General features: G+C 53.1%; 1 protein-coding gene across 7 annotated transcripts in view; it reads left to right on the top strand.

Moving 5' to 3' along the window:
* The window catches only part of LOC147013803 (serine/threonine-protein kinase A-Raf-like), a 139,919-nt gene that overhangs the window by 114,112 nt on the left and 7,842 nt on the right, over positions 1 to 17,965 (top strand). For all 7 annotated transcript variants that reach the window (XM_085851048.1, XM_085851047.1, XM_085851044.1 and 4 more), the window contains 2 exons: positions 13,540 to 13,671; positions 13,779 to 13,913. In XM_085851048.1, the coding sequence (XP_085707174.1) occupies positions 13,540 to 13,671; positions 13,779 to 13,913 (267 nt within the window). The remainder of the gene's footprint in view (positions 1 to 13,539; positions 13,672 to 13,778; positions 13,914 to 17,965) is intronic.

Here is a 17,965-nt window from a genome sequence, read left to right on the forward strand (position 1 = left end):
GGAGCACGAAGCTCTCGCTCAAGGTGGCGGAGCATGAAGCTCTCGCTCAAGGTGGCGGAGCACGAATCTCTCGCTCAAGGTGGCGGAGCACGAAGCTCTTGCTCAAGGTGGCGGAGCCGAAGCTCCTGCTCAAGGTGGCTGAGCTGAAGCTCCTGCTCAAGGTGGCGGAGCACGAAGCTCTTGCTCAAGGTGGCGGAGCACGAAGCTCTTGCTCAAGGTGGCGGAGCACGAAGCTCTTGCTCAAGGTGGCGGAGCACGAAGCTCTTGCTCAAGGTGGCGGAGCACGAAGCTCTTGCTCAAGGTGGCGGAGCGCGAAGCTCTTGCTCAAGGCGGCGGAGTGCGAAGCTCTTGCTCAAGGCGGCGGAACGCGAAGCTCTTGCTCAAGGCGGCGGAGCGCGAAGCTCTTGCTCAAGGTGGCGGAGCTCGAAGCTCTTCCTCAAGGTGGCGGAGCTCGAAGCTCTTCCTCAAGGTGGCGGAGCTCGAAGCTCTTGCTCAAGGTCGCGGAGCGCGAAGCTCTTGCTCAAGGTGGCGGAGCGCGAAGCTCTTGTTCAAGGTGGCGGAGCGCGAAGCTCTTGCCAAAGGCGGCGGAGCGCGAAGCTCTTGCTCAAGGCGGCGGAGCGCGAAGCTCTTGCCCAAGGTGGCGGAGCACGAAGCTCTTGCTCAACGTGGCGGAGCACGAAGCTCTTGCTCAAGGTGGCGGAGCACGAAGCTCTTGCTCAAGGTGGCGGAGCGCGAAGCTCTTGCTCAAGGTGGCGAGCATGAAGCTCTTGCTCAAGGTGGCGGAGCACAAAGCGCTCGCTCAGGGTGGGGGAGCATGAAGCACTCACTCAGGGTGGTGGAGCACGAAGCGCTCGCTCAGGGTGGCGGAGCACGAAGCGCTCGCTCAGGGTTGCGGAGCGCGAAGCTCTTGCTCAAGGTGGCGGAGCGCGAAGCTCTTGCTCAAGCTGGCGGAGCGCGAAGCTCTTGCTCAAGGTGGTGGAGCGCGAAGCTCTTACTCAAGGTGGCGGAGCACGAAGCTCTTGCTCAAGGTGGCTGAGCCGAAACTCCTGCTCAAGGTGGCTGAGCCAAAACTCCTGCTCAAGGTGGCTGAGCCGAAGCTCCTGCTCAAGGTGGCGGAGCACGAAGCTCTTGCTCAAGGTGGCGGGGCACGAAGCGCTCGCTCAGGGTGGCGGAGCATGAAGCACTCGCTCAGGGTGGCGAAGCACGAAGCGCTCGCCCAGGGTGACGGAGCACGAAGCGCTCGCTCAAGGTGGCAGAGCACGAAGCTCTTGCTCAAGGTGGTGGAGCGCGAAGCTCTTGCTCAAGCTGGCGGAGCGCGAAGCTCTTGCTCAAGGTGGTGGAGCGCGAAGCTCTTGCTCAAGGTGGTGGAGCGCGAAGCTCTTGCTCAAGGTGGCGGAGCACGAAGCTCTTGCTGAAGGTGGTGGGACACGAAGCTCTTGCTCAAGGTGGCTGAACCGAAACTCCTGCTCAAGGTGGCTGAGCCGAAACTCCTGCTCAAGGTGGCTGAGCCGAAGCTCCTGCTCAAGGTGGCGGAGCACGAAGCTCTTGCTCAAGGTGGCGGGGCACGAAGCTCTTGCTCAAAGTGGCGGAGCACGAAGCTCTTGCTCAAGGTGGCGGAGCACGAAGCGCTCGCTCAGGGTGGCGGAGGACGAAGATCTTGCTCAAGGTGGCGGAGCACGAAGCTCTCGCTCAAGGTGGTGGAGCACGAAGCTCTCGCTCAAGGTGGCAGAGCACGAAGCGCTCGCTCAGGGTGGCGGAGCACGAAGTGCTCGCTCAGGGTAGTGGAGCATGAAGCGCTCGCCCAGGGTGGCGGAGCACGAAGCGCTCGCTCAGGGTGGCGGAACACGAAGCACGAAGCTCTTGCTCAAGGTGGCGGAGCACGAAGCTCTTGCTCAAAGTGGCGGAGCACGAAGCTCTTGCTCAAGGTGGCGGAGCACGAAGCTCTTGCTCAAGGTGGCGGAGCACGAAGCTCTTGCTCAAGGTGGCGGAGCACGAAGCTCTTGCTCAAGGTGGCGGAGCACGAAGCTCTTGCTCAAGGTGGCGGAGCACGAAGCTCTTGCTCAAGGTGGCGGAGCGCGAAGCTCTTGCTCAAGGTGGCGGAGCGCGAAGCTCTTGCTCAAGGTGGCGGAGCGCGAAGCTCTTGCTCAAGGTGGCGGAGCGCGAAACTCTTGCTCAAGGTGGCGGAGCGCGAAACTCTTGCTCAAGGTGGCGGAGCGCGAAGCTCTTGCTCAAGGTGGCGGAGCGCGAAGCTCTTGCTCACGGTGGCGGAACGCGAAGCTCTTGCTCACGGTGGCGGAACGCGAAGCTCTCGCTCAAGGTGGCGGAGCACGAAGCTCTCGCTCAAGGTGGCGGAGCACGAAGCTCTCGCTCAAGGTGGCGGAGCACGAAGCTCTCGCTCAAGGTGGCGGAGCACGAAGCTCTCGCTCAAGGTGGCGGAGCACGAAGCTCTCGCTCAAGGTGGCGGAGCACGAAGCTCTCGCTCAAGGTGGCGGAGCACGAAGCTCTCGCTCAAGGTGGCGGAGCACGAAGCTCTCGCTCAAGGTGGCGGAGCACGAAGCTCTCGCTCAAGGTGGCGGAGCACGAAGCTCTCGCTCAAGGTGGCGGAGCACGAAGCTCTCGCTCAAGGTGGCGGAGCACGAAGCTCTCGCTCAAGGTGGCGGAGCACGAAGCTCTCGCTCAAGGTGGCGGAGCACGAAGCTCTCGCTCAAGGTGGCGGCACGAAGCTCTCGCTCAAGGTGGCAGAGGACGAAGATCTCACTCAAGGTGGCGGAGCACGAAGCAAGAAGCGTTCGATCGGGGTGGCGGAGCACGAAGCGCTCGCTCGGGGTGGCGGAGCACGAAGCGCTCGCTCGGGGTGGCGGAGCACGAAGCGCTCGCCCAAGGTGGCGGAGCACGAAGCGCTCGCCCAGGGTGGCGGAGCACGAAGCGCTCGCCCAGGGTGGCGAAGCACGAAGCGCTCGCTCAAGGTGGCTGAGCCGAAGCTCCTGCTCAAGGTGGCGGAGCACGAAGCTCTCGCTCAAGGTGGCGGAGCACGAAGCTCTCGCTCAAGGTGGCGGAGCACGAAGCTCTCGCTCAAGGTGGCGGAGCACGAAGCTCTCGCTCAAGGTGGCGGAGCACGAAGCTCGCTCAAGGTGGCGGAGCACGAAGCTCTCGCTCAAGGTGGCGGAGCACGAAGCTCTCGCTCAAGGTGGCGGAGCACGAAGCTCTCGCTCAAGGTGGCGGAGCACGAAGCTCTCGCTCAAGGTGGCGGAGCACGAAGCTCTCGCTCAAGGTGGCGGAGCACGAAGCTCTCGCTCAAGGTGGCGGAGCCGAAGCTCCTGCTCAAGGTGGCTGAGCTGAAGCTCATGCTCAAGGTGGCGGAGCACGAAGCTCTTGCTCAAGGTGGCGGAGCACGAAGCTCTTGCTCAAGGTGGCGGAGCACGAAGCTCTTGCTCAAGGTGGCGGAGCACGAAGCTCTTGCTCAAGGTGGCGGAGCACGAAGCTCTTGCTCAAGGTGGCGGAGCGCGAAGCTCTTGCTCAAGGCGGCGGAGCGCGAAGCTCTTGCTCAAGGCGGCGGAGCGCGAAGCTCTTGCTCAAGGCGGCGGAGCGCGAAGCTCTTGCTCAAGGCGGCGGAGCGCGAAGCTCTTGCTCAAGGCGGCGGAGCGCGAAGCTCTTGCTCAAGGCGGCGGAGCGCGAAGCTCTTGCTCAAGGCGGCGGAGCGCGAAGCTCTTGCTCAAGGCGGCGGAGCGCGAAGCTCTTGCTCAAGGTGGCGGAGCGCGAAGCTCTTGCTCAAGGCGGCGGAGCGCGAAGCTCTTGCTCAAGGCGGCGGAGCGCGAAGCTCTTGCTCAAGGCGGCGGAGCGCGAAGCTCTTGCTCAAGGCGGCGGAGCGCGAAGCTCTTGCTCAAGGCGGCGGAGCGCGAAGCTCTTGCTCAAGGCGGCGGAGCGCGAAGCTCTTGCTCAAGGTGGCGGAGCACGAAGCTCTTGCTCAAGGTGGCGGAGCACGAAGCTCTTGCTCAAGGTGGCGGGGCAGGAAGTTCTCGCTCAAGGTGGCGGAGCACGAAGCGCTCGTTCAGGGTGGCGGAGCATGAAGCACGAAGCGCTTACTCAGCGTGGCGGAGCACGAAGCTCTTGCTCAAGGTGGCGGAGGACGAAGATCTTGCTCAAGGTGGCGGAACACGAAACTCTTGCTCAAGGTGGCGGAGCACGAAGCTCTTGCTCAAGGTGGCGGAGCACGAAGCTCTTGCTCAAGGTGGCGGAGCACGAAGCTCTTGCTCAAGGTGGCGGAGCACGAAGCTCTTGCTCAAGGTGGCGGAGCACGAAGCTCTTGCTCAAGGTGGCGGAGCACGAAGCTCTTGCTCAAGGTGGCGGAGCACGAAGCTCTTGCCCAAGGTGGCGGAGCACGAAGCTCTTGCCCAAGGTGGCGGAGCACGAAGCTCTTGCCCAAGGTGGCGTAGCACGAAGCTCTTGCTCAAGGTGGCGGAGCACGAAGCTCTTGCTCAAGGTGGCGGAGCACGAAGCTCTTGCTCAAGGTGGTGGAGCACGAAGCTCTTGCTCAAGGTGGCGGAGCACGAAGCTCTTGCTCAAGGTGGCGGAGCAAGAAGCTCTTGCTCAAGGTGGCGGAGCAAGAAGCTCTTGCTCAAGGTGGCGGAGCACGAAGCGCTCGTTCAGGGTGGCGCAGCATGAAGCACGAAGTGCTCGCTCAGTAGGTGGAGCACGAAGCTCTCGCTCAAGGTGGTGGCACGAAGCTCTCGCTCAAGGTGGCAGAGTACGAAGATCTCACTCTCGGTGGCGGAGCACGAAGCACGAAGCGTTCGCTCGGGGTGGCGGAGCACAAAGCACGAAGCGCTCGCTCGGGGTGGCGGAGCACGAAGTGCTCGCTCAGGGTGACTTGCACGGAGCATGAAGCGCTCATTCAGGGTGGCGGAGCACGAAGCGCTCGCTCAGGGTGGCGGAGCATGAAGCGCTCGCTCAGGGTGGCGAAGCACGAAGCGCTCGCCCAGGGTGACGGAGCACGAAGCGCTCGCTCAGGGTGGCGGATCACTAAGCAGGAAGCGCTCGATCAAGGTGGCAGAGCACGAAGCACTTGCTCAAGGTGGCGGAGCACGAAGCGCTCGCTCAGGGTGGTGGAGCACGAAGCGCTCGCTCAGGGTGGCGGAGCACGAAGCGCTCGCTCAGGGTTGCGGAGCAGGAAGCTCTCACTCAGGGTGGCGGAGCACGAAGCGCTCGCTCAGGGTGGCGGAGCACGAAGCTCTCGCTCAAGGTGGCGGAGCCGAAACTCCTGCTCAAGGTGGCTGAGCCGAAATTCCTGCTCAAGGTGGCTGAGCCGAAGCTCCTGCTCAAGGTGGCGGAGCACGAAGCTCTTGCTCAAGGTGGCGGAGCACAAAGCTCTTGCTCAAGGTGGCGGAGCACGAAGCTCTTGCCCAAGGTGGCGGAGCACGAAGCTCTTGCCCAAGGTGGCGGAGCACGAAGCTCTTGCTCAAGGTGGCGTAGCACGAAGCTCTTGCTCAAGGTGGCGGAGCACGAAGCTCTTGCTCAAGGTGGCGGAGCACGAAGCTCTTGCTCAAGGTGGCGGAGCACGAAGCTCTTGCTCAAGGTGGCGGAGCAAGAAGCTCTTGCTCAAGGTGGCGGAGCACGAAGCGCTCGTTCAGGGTGGCGCAGCATGAAGCACGAAGTGCTCGCTCAGTTGGTGGAGCACGAAGCTCTCGCTCAAGGTGGTGGCACGAAGCTCTCTCTCAAGGTGGCAGAGTACGAAGATCTCACTCTCGGTGGCGGAGCACGAAGCACGAAGCGTTCGCTCGGGGTGGCGGAGCACAAAGCACGAAGCGCTCGCTCGGGGTGGCGGAGCACGAAGTGCTCGCTCAGGGTGACTTGCACGGAGCATGAAGCGCTCATTCAGGGTGGCGGAGCACGAAGCGCTCGCTCAGGGTGGCGGAGCATGAAGCGCTCGCTCAGGGTGGCGAAGCACGAAGCGCTCGCCCAGGGTGACGGAGCACGAAGCGCTCGCTCAGGGTGGCGGATCACTAAGCAGGAAGCGCTCGATCAAGGTGGCAGAGCACGAAGCACTTGCTCAAGGTGGCGGAGCACGAAGCGCTCGCTCAGGGTGGTGGAGCACGAAGCGCTCGCTCAGGGTGGCGGAGCACGAAGCGCTCGCTCAGGGTTGCGGAGCAGGAAGCTCTCGCTCAGGGTGGCGGAGCACGAAGCTCTCGCTCAAGGTGGCGGAGCACGAAGCTCTCGCTCAAGGTGGCGGAGCACGAAGCTCTCGCTCAAGGTGGCGGAGCCGAAACTCCTGCTCAAGGTGGCTGAGCCGAAATTCCTGCTCAAGGTGGCTGAGCCGAAGCTCCTGCTCAAGGTGGCGGAGCACGAAGCTCTTGCTCAAGGTGGCGGAGCACAAAGCTCTTGCTCAAGGTGGCGGAGCACGAAGCTCTTGCTCAAGGTGACGGAGCACCAATCTCTCGCTCAAGGTGGCGGAGCACGAAGCTCTCGCTCAAGGTGGCGGAGCCGAAACTCCTGCTCAAGGTGGCTGAGCCGAAATTCCTGCTCAAGGTGGCTGAGCCGAAGCTCCTGCTCAAGGTGGCGGAGCACGAAGCTCTTGCTCAAGGTGGCGGAGCACGAAGCTCTTGCTCAAGGTGGCGGAGCACGAAGCTCTTGCTCAAGGTGGCGGAGCACGAAGCTCTTGCTCAAGGTGACGGAGCACGAAGCTCTTGCTCAAGGTGGCGGAGCACGAAGCTCTTGCTCAAGGTGGCGGAGCACGAAGCTCTTGCTCAAGGTGGCGGAGCACGAAGCTCTTGCTCAAGGTGGCGGAGCACGAAGCTCTTGGTCAAGGTGTCGGAGCACGAAGCTCTTGCTCAAGGTGGCGGAGCTCGAAGTGCTTGTTCAGGGTGGCGAAGCATGAAGCACGAAGCGCTCACTCAGGCAGGCGGAGCACGAAGCTCTCGCTCAAGGTGGCGGCACGAAGCTCTCGTTCAAGGTGGCAGAGCACGAAGATCTCACTCAAGGTGGCGGAGCACGAAGCACGAAGCGTTCGCTCAGGGTGGCGGAGCACGAAGCACGAAGCGCTCGCTCAAGGTGGCAGAGCACGAAGCTCTCACTCAAGGTGGCGGAGCACGAAGCTCTCGCTCAAGGTGGCGGCACGAAGCTCTCGCTCAAGGTGGCAGAGCACGAAGATCTCACTCAAGGTGGCGGAGCACGAAGCACGAAGCGTTCGATCGGGGTGGCGGAGCACGAAGCGCTCGCTCGGGGTGGCGGAGCACGAAGCGCTCGCTCGGGGTGGCGGAGCACGAAGCGCTCGCTCGGGGTGGCGGAGCACGAAGCGCTCGCTCGGGGTGGCGGAGCACGAAGCGCTCGCCCAGGGTGGCGGAGCACGAAGCGCTCGCCCAGGGTGGTGAAGCACGAAGCGCTCGCTCAAGGTGGCTGAGCCGAAGCTCCTGCTCAAGGTGGCGGAGCACGAAGCTCTTGCTCAAGGTGGCGGAGTACGAAGCTCTCGCTCAAGGTGGCGGAGCATGAAGCTCTCGCTCAAGGTGGCGGAGCACGAATCTCTCGCTCAAGGTGGCGGAGCACGAAGCTCTTGCTCAAGGTGGCGGAGCCGAAGCTCCTGCTCAAGGTGGATGAGCCGAAGCTCCTGCTCAAGGTGGCGGAGCACGAAGCTCTTGCTCAAGTTGGCGGAGCACGAAGCTCTTGCTCAAGGTGGTGGAGCACAAAGCGCTCGTTCAGGGTGGCGGAGCATGAAGCACGAAGCGCTCACTCAGGTAGGCGGAGCACGAAGCTCTCGCTCAAGGTGTCGGAGCACGAAGCTCTCGCTCAAGGTGTCGGAGCACGAAGCACGAACCGCCTGCTCAGGGTGACTGGGCACGGAGCACGAAGCGCTCACTCAGAGTGATGGAGCACGAAGCGCTCGCTCAGGGTGACGGAGCGCTTGCTTGGGGTGATGGAGCACGGAGCGCTTGCTTGGGGTGATGGAGCACGAAGCACTCTCTCAGGGTGGCGGAGCACGAAGCACGAAGCGCTCGCTCAGGGTGGCGGAGCACGAAGCTCTCGCTCAAGGTGGCAGAGCACGAAGCTCTCGCTCAAGGTGGCGGAGCACGAAGCTCTCGCTCAAGGTGGCGGAGCACGAAGCTCTCGCTCAAGGTGGCGGAGCACGAAGCTCTAGCTCAAGGTGGCGGAGCACGAAGCTCTCGCTCAAGGTGGCGGAGCACAAAGCTCTTGCTCAAGGTGGCGGAGCACGAAGCTCTTGCTCAAGGTGGTGGAGCGTTAAGCTCTTGCTCAAGGTGGCGGAGCGTGAAGCTCTTGCTCAAGGTGGCGGAGCGCGAAGCTCTTGCTCAAGGTGGCGGAACACGAAGCTCTTGCTCAAGGTGGTGGAGCGCTAAGCTCTTGCTCAAGGTGGCGGAGCACGAAGCGCTCGCTCAGGGTGGCGGAGGACGAAGCTCTTGCTCAAAGTGGCGGAGCACGAAGCTCTTGCTCAAGGTGGCGGAGCACGAAGCGCTCGCTCAGGGTGGCGGAGGACGAAGTTCTTGCTCAAGGTGGTGGAGCACGAAGCTCTCGCTCAAGGTGGCAGAGCACGAAGCGCTCGCTCAGGGTGGCGGAGCACGAAGCGCTCGCTCAGGGTGGCGGAGCACGAAGCGCTCGCTCAGGGTGGCGGAGCACGAAGCGCTCGCCCAGGGTGGCGGAGCACGAAGCCCTCGCTCAAGGTGGCGGAGCACGAAGCGCTCGTTCAGGGTGGCGGAGCATGAAGCACGAAGCGCTTACTCAGGGTGGCGGAGCACGAAGCTCTCGCTCAAGGTGGCGGCACGAAGCTCTCGCTCAAGTTGGCGAAGCACGAAGCATTCGCTCGGGGTGGCGGAGCACGAAGCGCTCGCTCAAGGTGGCGGAGCACGAAGCGCTTGTTCAGGGTGGCGGAGCATGAAGCACGAAGCGCTTACTCAGGGTGGCGGAGCACGAAGCTCTCGCTCAAGGTGGCGGCACGAAGCTCTCGCTCAAGGTGGCGGCACGAAGCTCTCGCTCAAGGTGGCGAAGCACGAAGCGTTCGCTCGGGGTGGCGGAGCACGAAGCGCTCGCTTGGGCTGACTGGGCACGGAGCACGAAGCGCTCGCTCAGGGTGACGGGGCACGGAGCATGAAGCGCTCGCTCAGGGTGGCGGAGCACGAAGCGCTCGCTTAGGGTGGCGAAGCACGAAGCTCTCTCCCAGGGTGGCGGAGCACGAAGCGCTCGCTCGGGGTGGCGGATCACTAAGCACGAAGCGCTCGCTCAAGGTGGCGGAGCGTGAAGCTCTTGCTCAAGGTGGCGGAGCACGAAGCTCTTGCTCAAGGTGGCAGAGCATGAAGCTCTTGCTCAAGGTAGCTGAGCACGAAGAGCTTGCTCAGGGTGGTGGAGCACGAAGCGCTCGCTCAGGGTGGTGGAGCATGAAGCTCTCGCTGAAGGTGGCTTAGCACGAAGCGCTCGCTCAAGGTGCCGGAGCACGAATCTCTCGCTCAAGGTGGCGGAGCACGAATCTCTCGCTTAAGATGGCGAAGCCGAAGCTCCTGCTCAAGGTGGCTGAGCCGAAGCTCCTCCTCAAGGTTGCGGAGCACGAAGCTCTTGCTCAAGGTGGCGGAGCACGAAGCTCTCCCTCAAGGTGGCGGAGCACGAAGCTCTCCCTCAAGGTGGCGGAGCATGAAACTCTCGCTCAAGGTGGCGAAGCACAAATCTCTCGCTCAAGCTCAAGGTTGGTCTCTCGCTGTCTCTCACTGTCTCACCGCAGGCAGGTCGGTGGTCTTTCTGTCTTCTACCGTCTCCTCTCCAACCTCGCCCCCACCCACCCTCTGTTTGAGATACGTCTCCCCCACCCCCCATATTTCCGCATGGTGCTCTCAAGTGTCCGCCAGCAACACCATTCTGCAAAACCACCAAAATCAAGAATCACTGCTCACCTTCACTCTTTCATTCCTCTTTTTCCCCACCTTTGGAACAACCTCCCACATACTCTTCAATCCCACTCTTCCCTCCAAGTCTTCAAAACAGCTGTTCCTCAGCATCTCTTATCTTCCCCCATCCAAAACCATGATCTTTTCGACCACCCACTCATCCACCCCAAACCCACCTCCTTCAAATTCCCTGTTTTCCTTCCTGAAAGTCCCTGCAGTGTCCATCTTGTTTATCTTGTGTACCCTGCCCCATCCCTCTCCTTTCCACAGATCTCCTCATCCCTCTGTTCCCCACTGTTTTTTTTCCTTCACCCTCCCATCTTTCTTCTCTCCTGCTCCTCTTGTGCATTTCTGTGTGCACGCTCTTATGTGAGCCTCGACAGTGGATACATTAATAAAATTAATTAAATAATTAAAATTAATTAAAAAGTGGAGGAGGCCAATGGGCCGACCACGTGCCTCATGGTTGCAGCATGTTGATCGGCATCTCAAGGAGATGGGGATGGGCCAGGCATCTGCCTGGGGGATGACCAGACGTAGGCCGCTGGAGTACCGGCGGAAAGTGGACGCGATGCGCTGCTCTGGCGCATGCTCCCATACCTGACCTGACCTGAGCTTGTCGATTTCAGAATATGTCTTACCCACTTGACGAAGACCAGCAATTCAATTTTTAGCCCGCCTGTTCGAAGAACAGAAAACTATAGCGATACCCCCGGCGTGAACTTCAGCGTGAGCATGAAAATGTTAAAGTTTTTGGTGCAAGTTATTTTTTCCTTTCTCATCTTTTTATCTACCACACTATTTTTTATACGCCCGATATATACATGTATATATATATATATATATATATATATATATATATATATATATATATATATATATATATATATATATATATATATATATATATATATATATATATATATATATATATATATATATATATATATATATAGATATCGGGGCCTATAATGTGATACCTGTCATCCGTCCGTCCGTCCGTCTGTCTGTCCGTCCATCCATCCGTTCCTGTCCGCACTCTAACTCCCAAAGTTTTTAACTCACGTTTCATATTTGGTCCAAAGGTGCAGACTGTGGAGACCATATGTTGCGACATACGTTCGTCATCTAAAGTGGTTCCCATGGCAACCAGGATGCTGTTTTCCATCCGTTCCTGTCTGCACTCTAACTCCCAAAGTTTTCAACTTTCATGTTTCATATTTGGTACATCGGTACAGACTGGGGAGTCGGTGTGTCGCGACATTCGTTCGTCATCTATAGTGGTTGCCATGGCAACCAGAATGTTGTTTTCCATGTCGTAGCACAATTCTGTATATACCTTCTTGTTCGGGCGTATATTGTGCTCACTTGCGCTCTTGTTACTGATTACAATATTCAAATACATATATTGCTTTAAAATTATTTGGATCAGACTTCACTGCAATGCTTTCTAAAAAATATTAATCATTAGATGTCTTTTAAAAACTCTAAATGTCTAAACAGGCGAGCATTGGGTGTCTTTGACACCAACTCTCTGGTGAATATCCCCATCAGCGTGGAGCTTCTTTTTCTTTGGAGGCGTTTCTAAATTGAAACAAAAAAACATGACCTGCATTAACTGTACAAGTCATAAATGAGAGCAATTATGCACGACATTCAGTAAAACAGTCAAAAAAACATGACAACACCCTAAAAATGCATTGCAGATCTTTAAAAGTATATTGTACTTCCAACAGTAAGATTGTTTTTTGAATGTTTTTTTGTGGCAGAACAACTAAAAATAGTCTTGTCTTCCCTTTTTTTATCTCGGTAAAATTTTGATCTATTTTGTCTTACCTGAGAGATTGGCCTTTAAAGATGAAATGCGAAAAAATGGAAATTTCGTAATTTTCGTTTTTTTTTTTTTTTTTTGAGAACAAAACTTTTTAAAACACTAATTTTTTCATTAAAATTGCTGTAAACCATGCAAAGGGCTTTTAGCTACTGCAACATGAGTAATCGATTTAAACTGGAATACATACTGCACATCTCTGGCTCCAAATGATATAAAACAGCTTGGCTTTTTTTTTTTTGCACCAGTGTCCGCCTTATTCGCCCCATAACTCCGTCGACCCTTTTAGACACATTTAGACCCCTTTTAGACTGTAACTGCTATTGTAACCTACCTTTTAGTTTGATCCTTTAGACCCCTTAGAGTTTGGACGCTCTGCGCCCCTTGGACGCTCTGCGCCCCTTGGACGCTCTGCGCCCCTTGGACGCTCTGCGCCCCTTGGACGCTCTGCGCCCCTTGGACGCTCTGCGCCCCTTGGACGCTCTGCGCCCCTTGGACGCTCTGCGCCCCTTGGACGCTCTGCGCCCCTTGGACGCTCTGCGCCCCTTGGACGCTCTGCGCCCCTTGGACGCTCTGCGCCCCTTGGACGCTCTGCGCCCCTTTGACGTTTCAGACCCATTCAACCAGTTAGATTTGTTAGACCACTTTTGAGGCATACCACACAAACATCTTTAGCATCTTCTTGCAACACGCAACAATTCTTTTTCAGCAAGTAATGTGCAAATCCACCCACCAGGAGGGTGGGTACTCTGCTACTTTGAACATAATTTGCATTTTGGGTCACTGAATTGGTTGACCAATCAAAATCTAGAAGCATATTGTTTGAGGTGAAAAAGTCAAAGTTCAAGGCCATCCGAAACATGCAAAACACCTATTAGGTCACAATGAGAAAATGTATCGGCCACATTTGTTATGTACAGTATAACAATCAATCATGTAAAACACTTTGTAGGTCAAATTTTTGAATTTGCTAAATTGCTATTTCCATGACAAATATTGTTTATTTGGGTTTTATTTTTTTTAAATATAAATATTTTAAATATATATTTTTTTAATTTTTTCAATAAACCGGTATTGTACTATGCATGACATCTTTCTTGTTTATTTATATATTTTCTCCCCTGAACTTTGCAAACCATCTATGTTTGATGCAATATTCCATTTACTGAGTTTTTTTTCTTTGCTTTGTTGTTTTTTCACCCCCAAAAGTATCTTGCACAACCTTCTTTTTTGTTACTTTCGTAACCTTTACTCATTTTCTTATTTACTTGATAATATTGAAAAAAAAGAATCAATTTTATACGCATTCCAGGTCATTTGCAGTCTACACTGATATCTACAGCTTCAATCAGCTGACATAGGCTTTAAGAACTCTTTTATTCACAAATCGACAGCCTACCTCTTGCGGAAAGGAATCAATCCACGGATGCGTTTCTGGGTCTGTGTGAAGTAAACTTGGAAACCGATTGACCTTGAAGTGTGTGTTGTACATCTCAAGAAGCATCTTTGATGTGTGAATGTCATGGCAGCGACATTTTACCGGGGGATGGGGGAGCACTTTTAGGCAAGCTTTAAACCATTTGCAGGGTTTTATTAGCCATGACTCCATAACAATATAACACATATGACCATGAAATGTTTCATGTGAACGGTATTGACATGGGGACATTTTTGCATTATAAAGATCCTTGGGAGGGGTAAAGGGGTGGTGTGTTTAGGTCATGCACCCATGTCCACACACCTGTATTGAAAAACGAGTTGCCATATTATAGGTTACTGCATTTCTATTGCTCCTACAGTAATTAAAAAGAAAATTTATTGTGATTTTTTCAGGCTCCTGAGGTGATTCGGATGAGGCAGTCAGACCCCTACTCATATCAGTCAGATGTGTATGCCTATGGGATTGTCCTTTTTGAGCTACTTGCCCGACATCTTCCCTACTCTCACGTCGGAAATCGTGATCAGGTAACTGCAGCAACCCTGATAGGTCGTATCAAACTTGTGTGATTTCAAAGCATGATCTCAGAATGTGATGGATGATATTGCCTTTATGGTGAATCTTGTTCATTCAGATCTTGTTCATGGTTGGTTCTGGGATTCTGACACCTGACTTGGATAAAGTGAGTCCCAACTGCCCAAAGACGATGCGCCGTCTCATGGTAGACTGCCTGAAACGAAACCGTGAGGAACGACCACTCTTCCCACAGGTATGCATCATGTATTAGACATTGTCTTGAGCTTCAATCTAATCGTGCCATTAAGTACCACCACAATGTGCCGCAAGAATGCTAAACTCTCCAAGTAAACCTTTGTTCAAAGATACAAATTGCATTGCTCTAATATCCCATGTATGCAGGAATGTAAAATGCTGTTTTGCTGCTGTTTGTGCAAAACATTTTGCTAAACATGCAAATATTGGGCTTGTCCTTCTACCTGTCGAACAAATTCAACTTCATTTGTAATTGCCGTAATCTTTTTGGTGGCTGTGATTGTGTTGGGCTGCTGCAGTTGCTACATTGTTTTTCCACTTTAAACAAAGGCTGTGTACACGGATCCTATTAAGGAGAAGTTTGTGTAATGGAAATTATGAAACATCATAATGTAAGACTTACTTGTGTAAGTCAAAGCCTTTCTGGACAGTTTGGTCAATCATCCTACATGTTGCCTTTTTATTTATTTAATTCAACTGGCCACTTGCTTCATTAATACAAAGGATAGGGAAAATGCCAATTGGCGAATATGAAAATATGCTTTTTCCGCCCTGTGAATATTTGATAAACACACTTTGGAGATCACGTGTACATCTCTATTAAAACATGTTGATTTATACACTGCTAGGCAGTGAGTTGATGAACCTTGGTGTTTAGGGAATGCCAGGTATGTGATGACCTCTCTTCCCAAACTTATGGAAAAAAGCATCCCCCCCCACCATCCTCTCTTCCCGAACTTGTGCAGTCAATGTAAACCCTCTCCTCTCCTGCAAATGGAGACTACAGTGTCCCCAAGGTAGTGTATTGGGCCCATTCTTGTTCCTCAAATACATTGATGACCTTTGAAGCTCTGGAAAACCCTCTTCCTTTAAAGACGACTCCATGTTGTGTCATACAGTACCCCGTCCCACTGATGTGTCGACAGCGGCTGCTTGAGACTCTGCCGATCAGGAATTGATTGGATGTTTGTCTGATAAATGGAACATGTCATTGAAGCCTGGGAAATCTCAGTCCACCCTGTCACTCTGGCAGGTTTGTTAAGTGAACCCACCTTTCTTAACGCGTTTAGCCACTGGAAGAGGTACAATATTTTGAACCTATAGGCCTCAACATCAGCCAAAATCTCTCTTCAGTCAACCACGTTGCAAAGCTGGCTTCCAAAGCCATCCAAGTAATCGGACCTACTCATAGCCTACAGGGCCTTTGCTGATAGCACAATGGAGTGGAGTACTACTGTCCCCTATGGGCTGGCACCCCATCATCACATCTGTCTTTCCTGGAATCTGTAGCTCCCAAGGTTGGTGGCATCTCCCACAGTGAGGCCAAAGCAAAGGCCTGATGCTCACACATCGCAGACAGGTTGGTGGTAGCTTCTGTTATTTATTTGTGAGCTTTTATTTACTTGGTTACTTTTTTATTTGCAGTGCTTCCAGAAAGTATTCGCACCCCTCGACTTTTGTCACATTTTGTTGTGTTTAAGCCTGAATTTCAAATGGATTAAATTTAATTTTTTGTCACTTCTATACGCAAAATACCCCATAATGACAAAGTGAAAACATGTTTTGATAAATTTTTACAGATTAATTAAAAATGAAAAGCTGAAATGTCTTGTGTCAATAACTATTCACCCCCTTTGCTATGACACTCCGAATTGAGCTCAGGTGCATCCAATTTCCTTTGACCATCCTTGAGATGTCTCTACAACTTGATTGGAGTCCACCTGTGGCCAATTCAATTGATTGGACATGATTTATAAAGAAACACACCTTTCTATATAAGGTCCCACAACTGATAGTGCTTGACAGAGCAGAAACTCTACCATGCAGTCCAAGGAACTCTCCGTAGAACTCCGAGATAGAATTCTGAGGAGGTATAGATCTGGGGAAGGGTATAAAACAATTTCTAGAGTGTTGAGGTTCCCAAGAGTAGAGTGAACTCCATCATTAGGAAAGGGAAGGAATATGGAACTACCCAGACTCTTCTTAGAGCTGGCCGTCCGACCAAACTGAGCAACTGGGCAAGGAGGACCTTGGTTGGGGAGGTGACCAAGAACCCAATAACCACTCTGACAGAACTACTGAGTTCCATGGCTGAGATGGGAGAACATGCCGGAAGAACAACAATCTCTGTAGCACTTCACAAATCATGGCTTTATGAGAGAGTGGCCGGATAGAAGCCATTCTTGAGAAAAAGGCACATGACAGCACACCTGGAGTTTACAAAAAGGCACGTGAAGAACTCTGCGAGCATGAGGAAAAAGATTCTGTGGTCTGATGAGCCGAAAATCGAACTACTTTGCCTGAATGCAAGTTGCTACGTTTGGCATAAATCGAGCACAGCTCGTCACCCATTTAACACTAGCATCATCCTATGGGGATGGTTTTTAGCGACAGCGATTGGGAAACTTGTAAGGATAGAGGGAACAATGAATGGAGCCAAATGTAGGCAATTCCTTGAGGAGAACCTGATTCAGAGTGCAAAAGGTATTAGACTGCGTCGAAGATTTACGTTCCAACAGGACAATGACCCCAAGCATAGAGCCAAAGCAATAATGGAAAGGCTTCAGAACAAAAACGTGAAAGTCCTTGAGTGGCCCAGCCAAAGCCCTGACTTGAATCCCATTGAGAATATGTGGAAAGACTTGAAGATTTCTGTTCACCGACGTGCCCCATCCAACTTGACAGAGCTTGAACAAATCTGCAGAGAAGAATGGGAGAAAATTCCCAACTCCAGATATGCAAAGCTGATACAGACATACCCAAGATGACTCGAAGCTGGAATCGCTGCCCAAGACACTTCTACAAAGTATTGACTCGGGGTTGAATACTGATTGATGCAAGACATTTCAGCTTCTCATTTTCAATTAATTTGTAAAAAATATCTTAAAATATGTTTTCACTTTTTCATTATGGGGTATTTTGTGTGGATCGGTGACAAAAAAAAATCTCAATTTAATCCATTTTAAATTCAGACTGTAACACAACAAAATGTGACAAAAGTCGAGGGGTGTGAATACTTTCTGAAGGCACTATATTTATTTCATGCTTCTCCAGTCTAGGTCCCTCTTCAGCCCTCTAACCTTCCCCAGCTCTTCCTGGATGCATACATTCTTCCAGTAACCTCTTCCCATTTAAACTCCAAAATAAACCAAAGCCTTCTTCCTGCTTTCACTCCTTTGTTCCTCTATTCTCCTACCTGTATAACTACTTTCCTGAGACTTCAATGCACTGATGTTCAGTCTGTGGTTATGTTTGGAACAGTTGCAAGAGAATCCGTAATTGAAACATTCAAACAACCATCATCTTGCTTGTTAATATTGTCAGTGAAGTTCACACAATACTTCACAACCATGACTAACAACCCACTCATGTCAACCTTTGTGAGGAAGAGATGCCCATGACCTACAGTAGAGTCTTCATAAGCTACTCTAAAGTGATAAAGCTGAAAAATGTAGATATAATGTGAATAAGTTAGATTAACAGAGAAAGTAAGATGATTCTCAGTTGCATAAGCATTCAACCCCTCTGTTGAATTAACCCAAAATCACTTCAGGAGCAAATTATTTGTTTGAAAGGTTTCACCTTCATGTAATCAGTGGTTTAACATTGAAATTAAACTCCCCCGCTTATCTTTGGAGTGTTTTAAGGTGAAACTCACTTGATCAACCAACATGGCAAACATGACGACCAAGGAGCTTTCCAAAGAAGTCAGACATAAAGTGGCGGAGAAGCACCGTTCAGGAGAGGGTTATAAGATTTTCCTCCTTGTATTCCCTTCATACATCTTCCACTTGTCAATGATGGATTTCACCGTACTCAACATACACAAACTCTACCCAGATCAGGTCGCCTATTCAAACTCACCAGCCGGACAAGGAGGAAACTGGTTTGGGATGTCACTGTAAATCTAATTATGACTTTGAAAGATCTCCAAGGCTCTATGTCTGAGATGGGGGTCAATGTTCATCAATCAACAATATCCCATTCCCTTCACAAAGGTGTCCTTTATGGACAGGTGGCAAGAAAGAAGCCATTACTGAAAAGACCCAT

The sequence above is a fragment of the Eptatretus burgeri genome, chromosome 13 (assembly GCF_056783735.1).
Source record: "Eptatretus burgeri isolate ZD-2024b chromosome 13, Ebu_testis_v1, whole genome shotgun sequence".
Classification (NCBI taxonomy): Eukaryota; Metazoa; Chordata; class Myxini; order Myxiniformes; family Myxinidae; genus Eptatretus; species Eptatretus burgeri.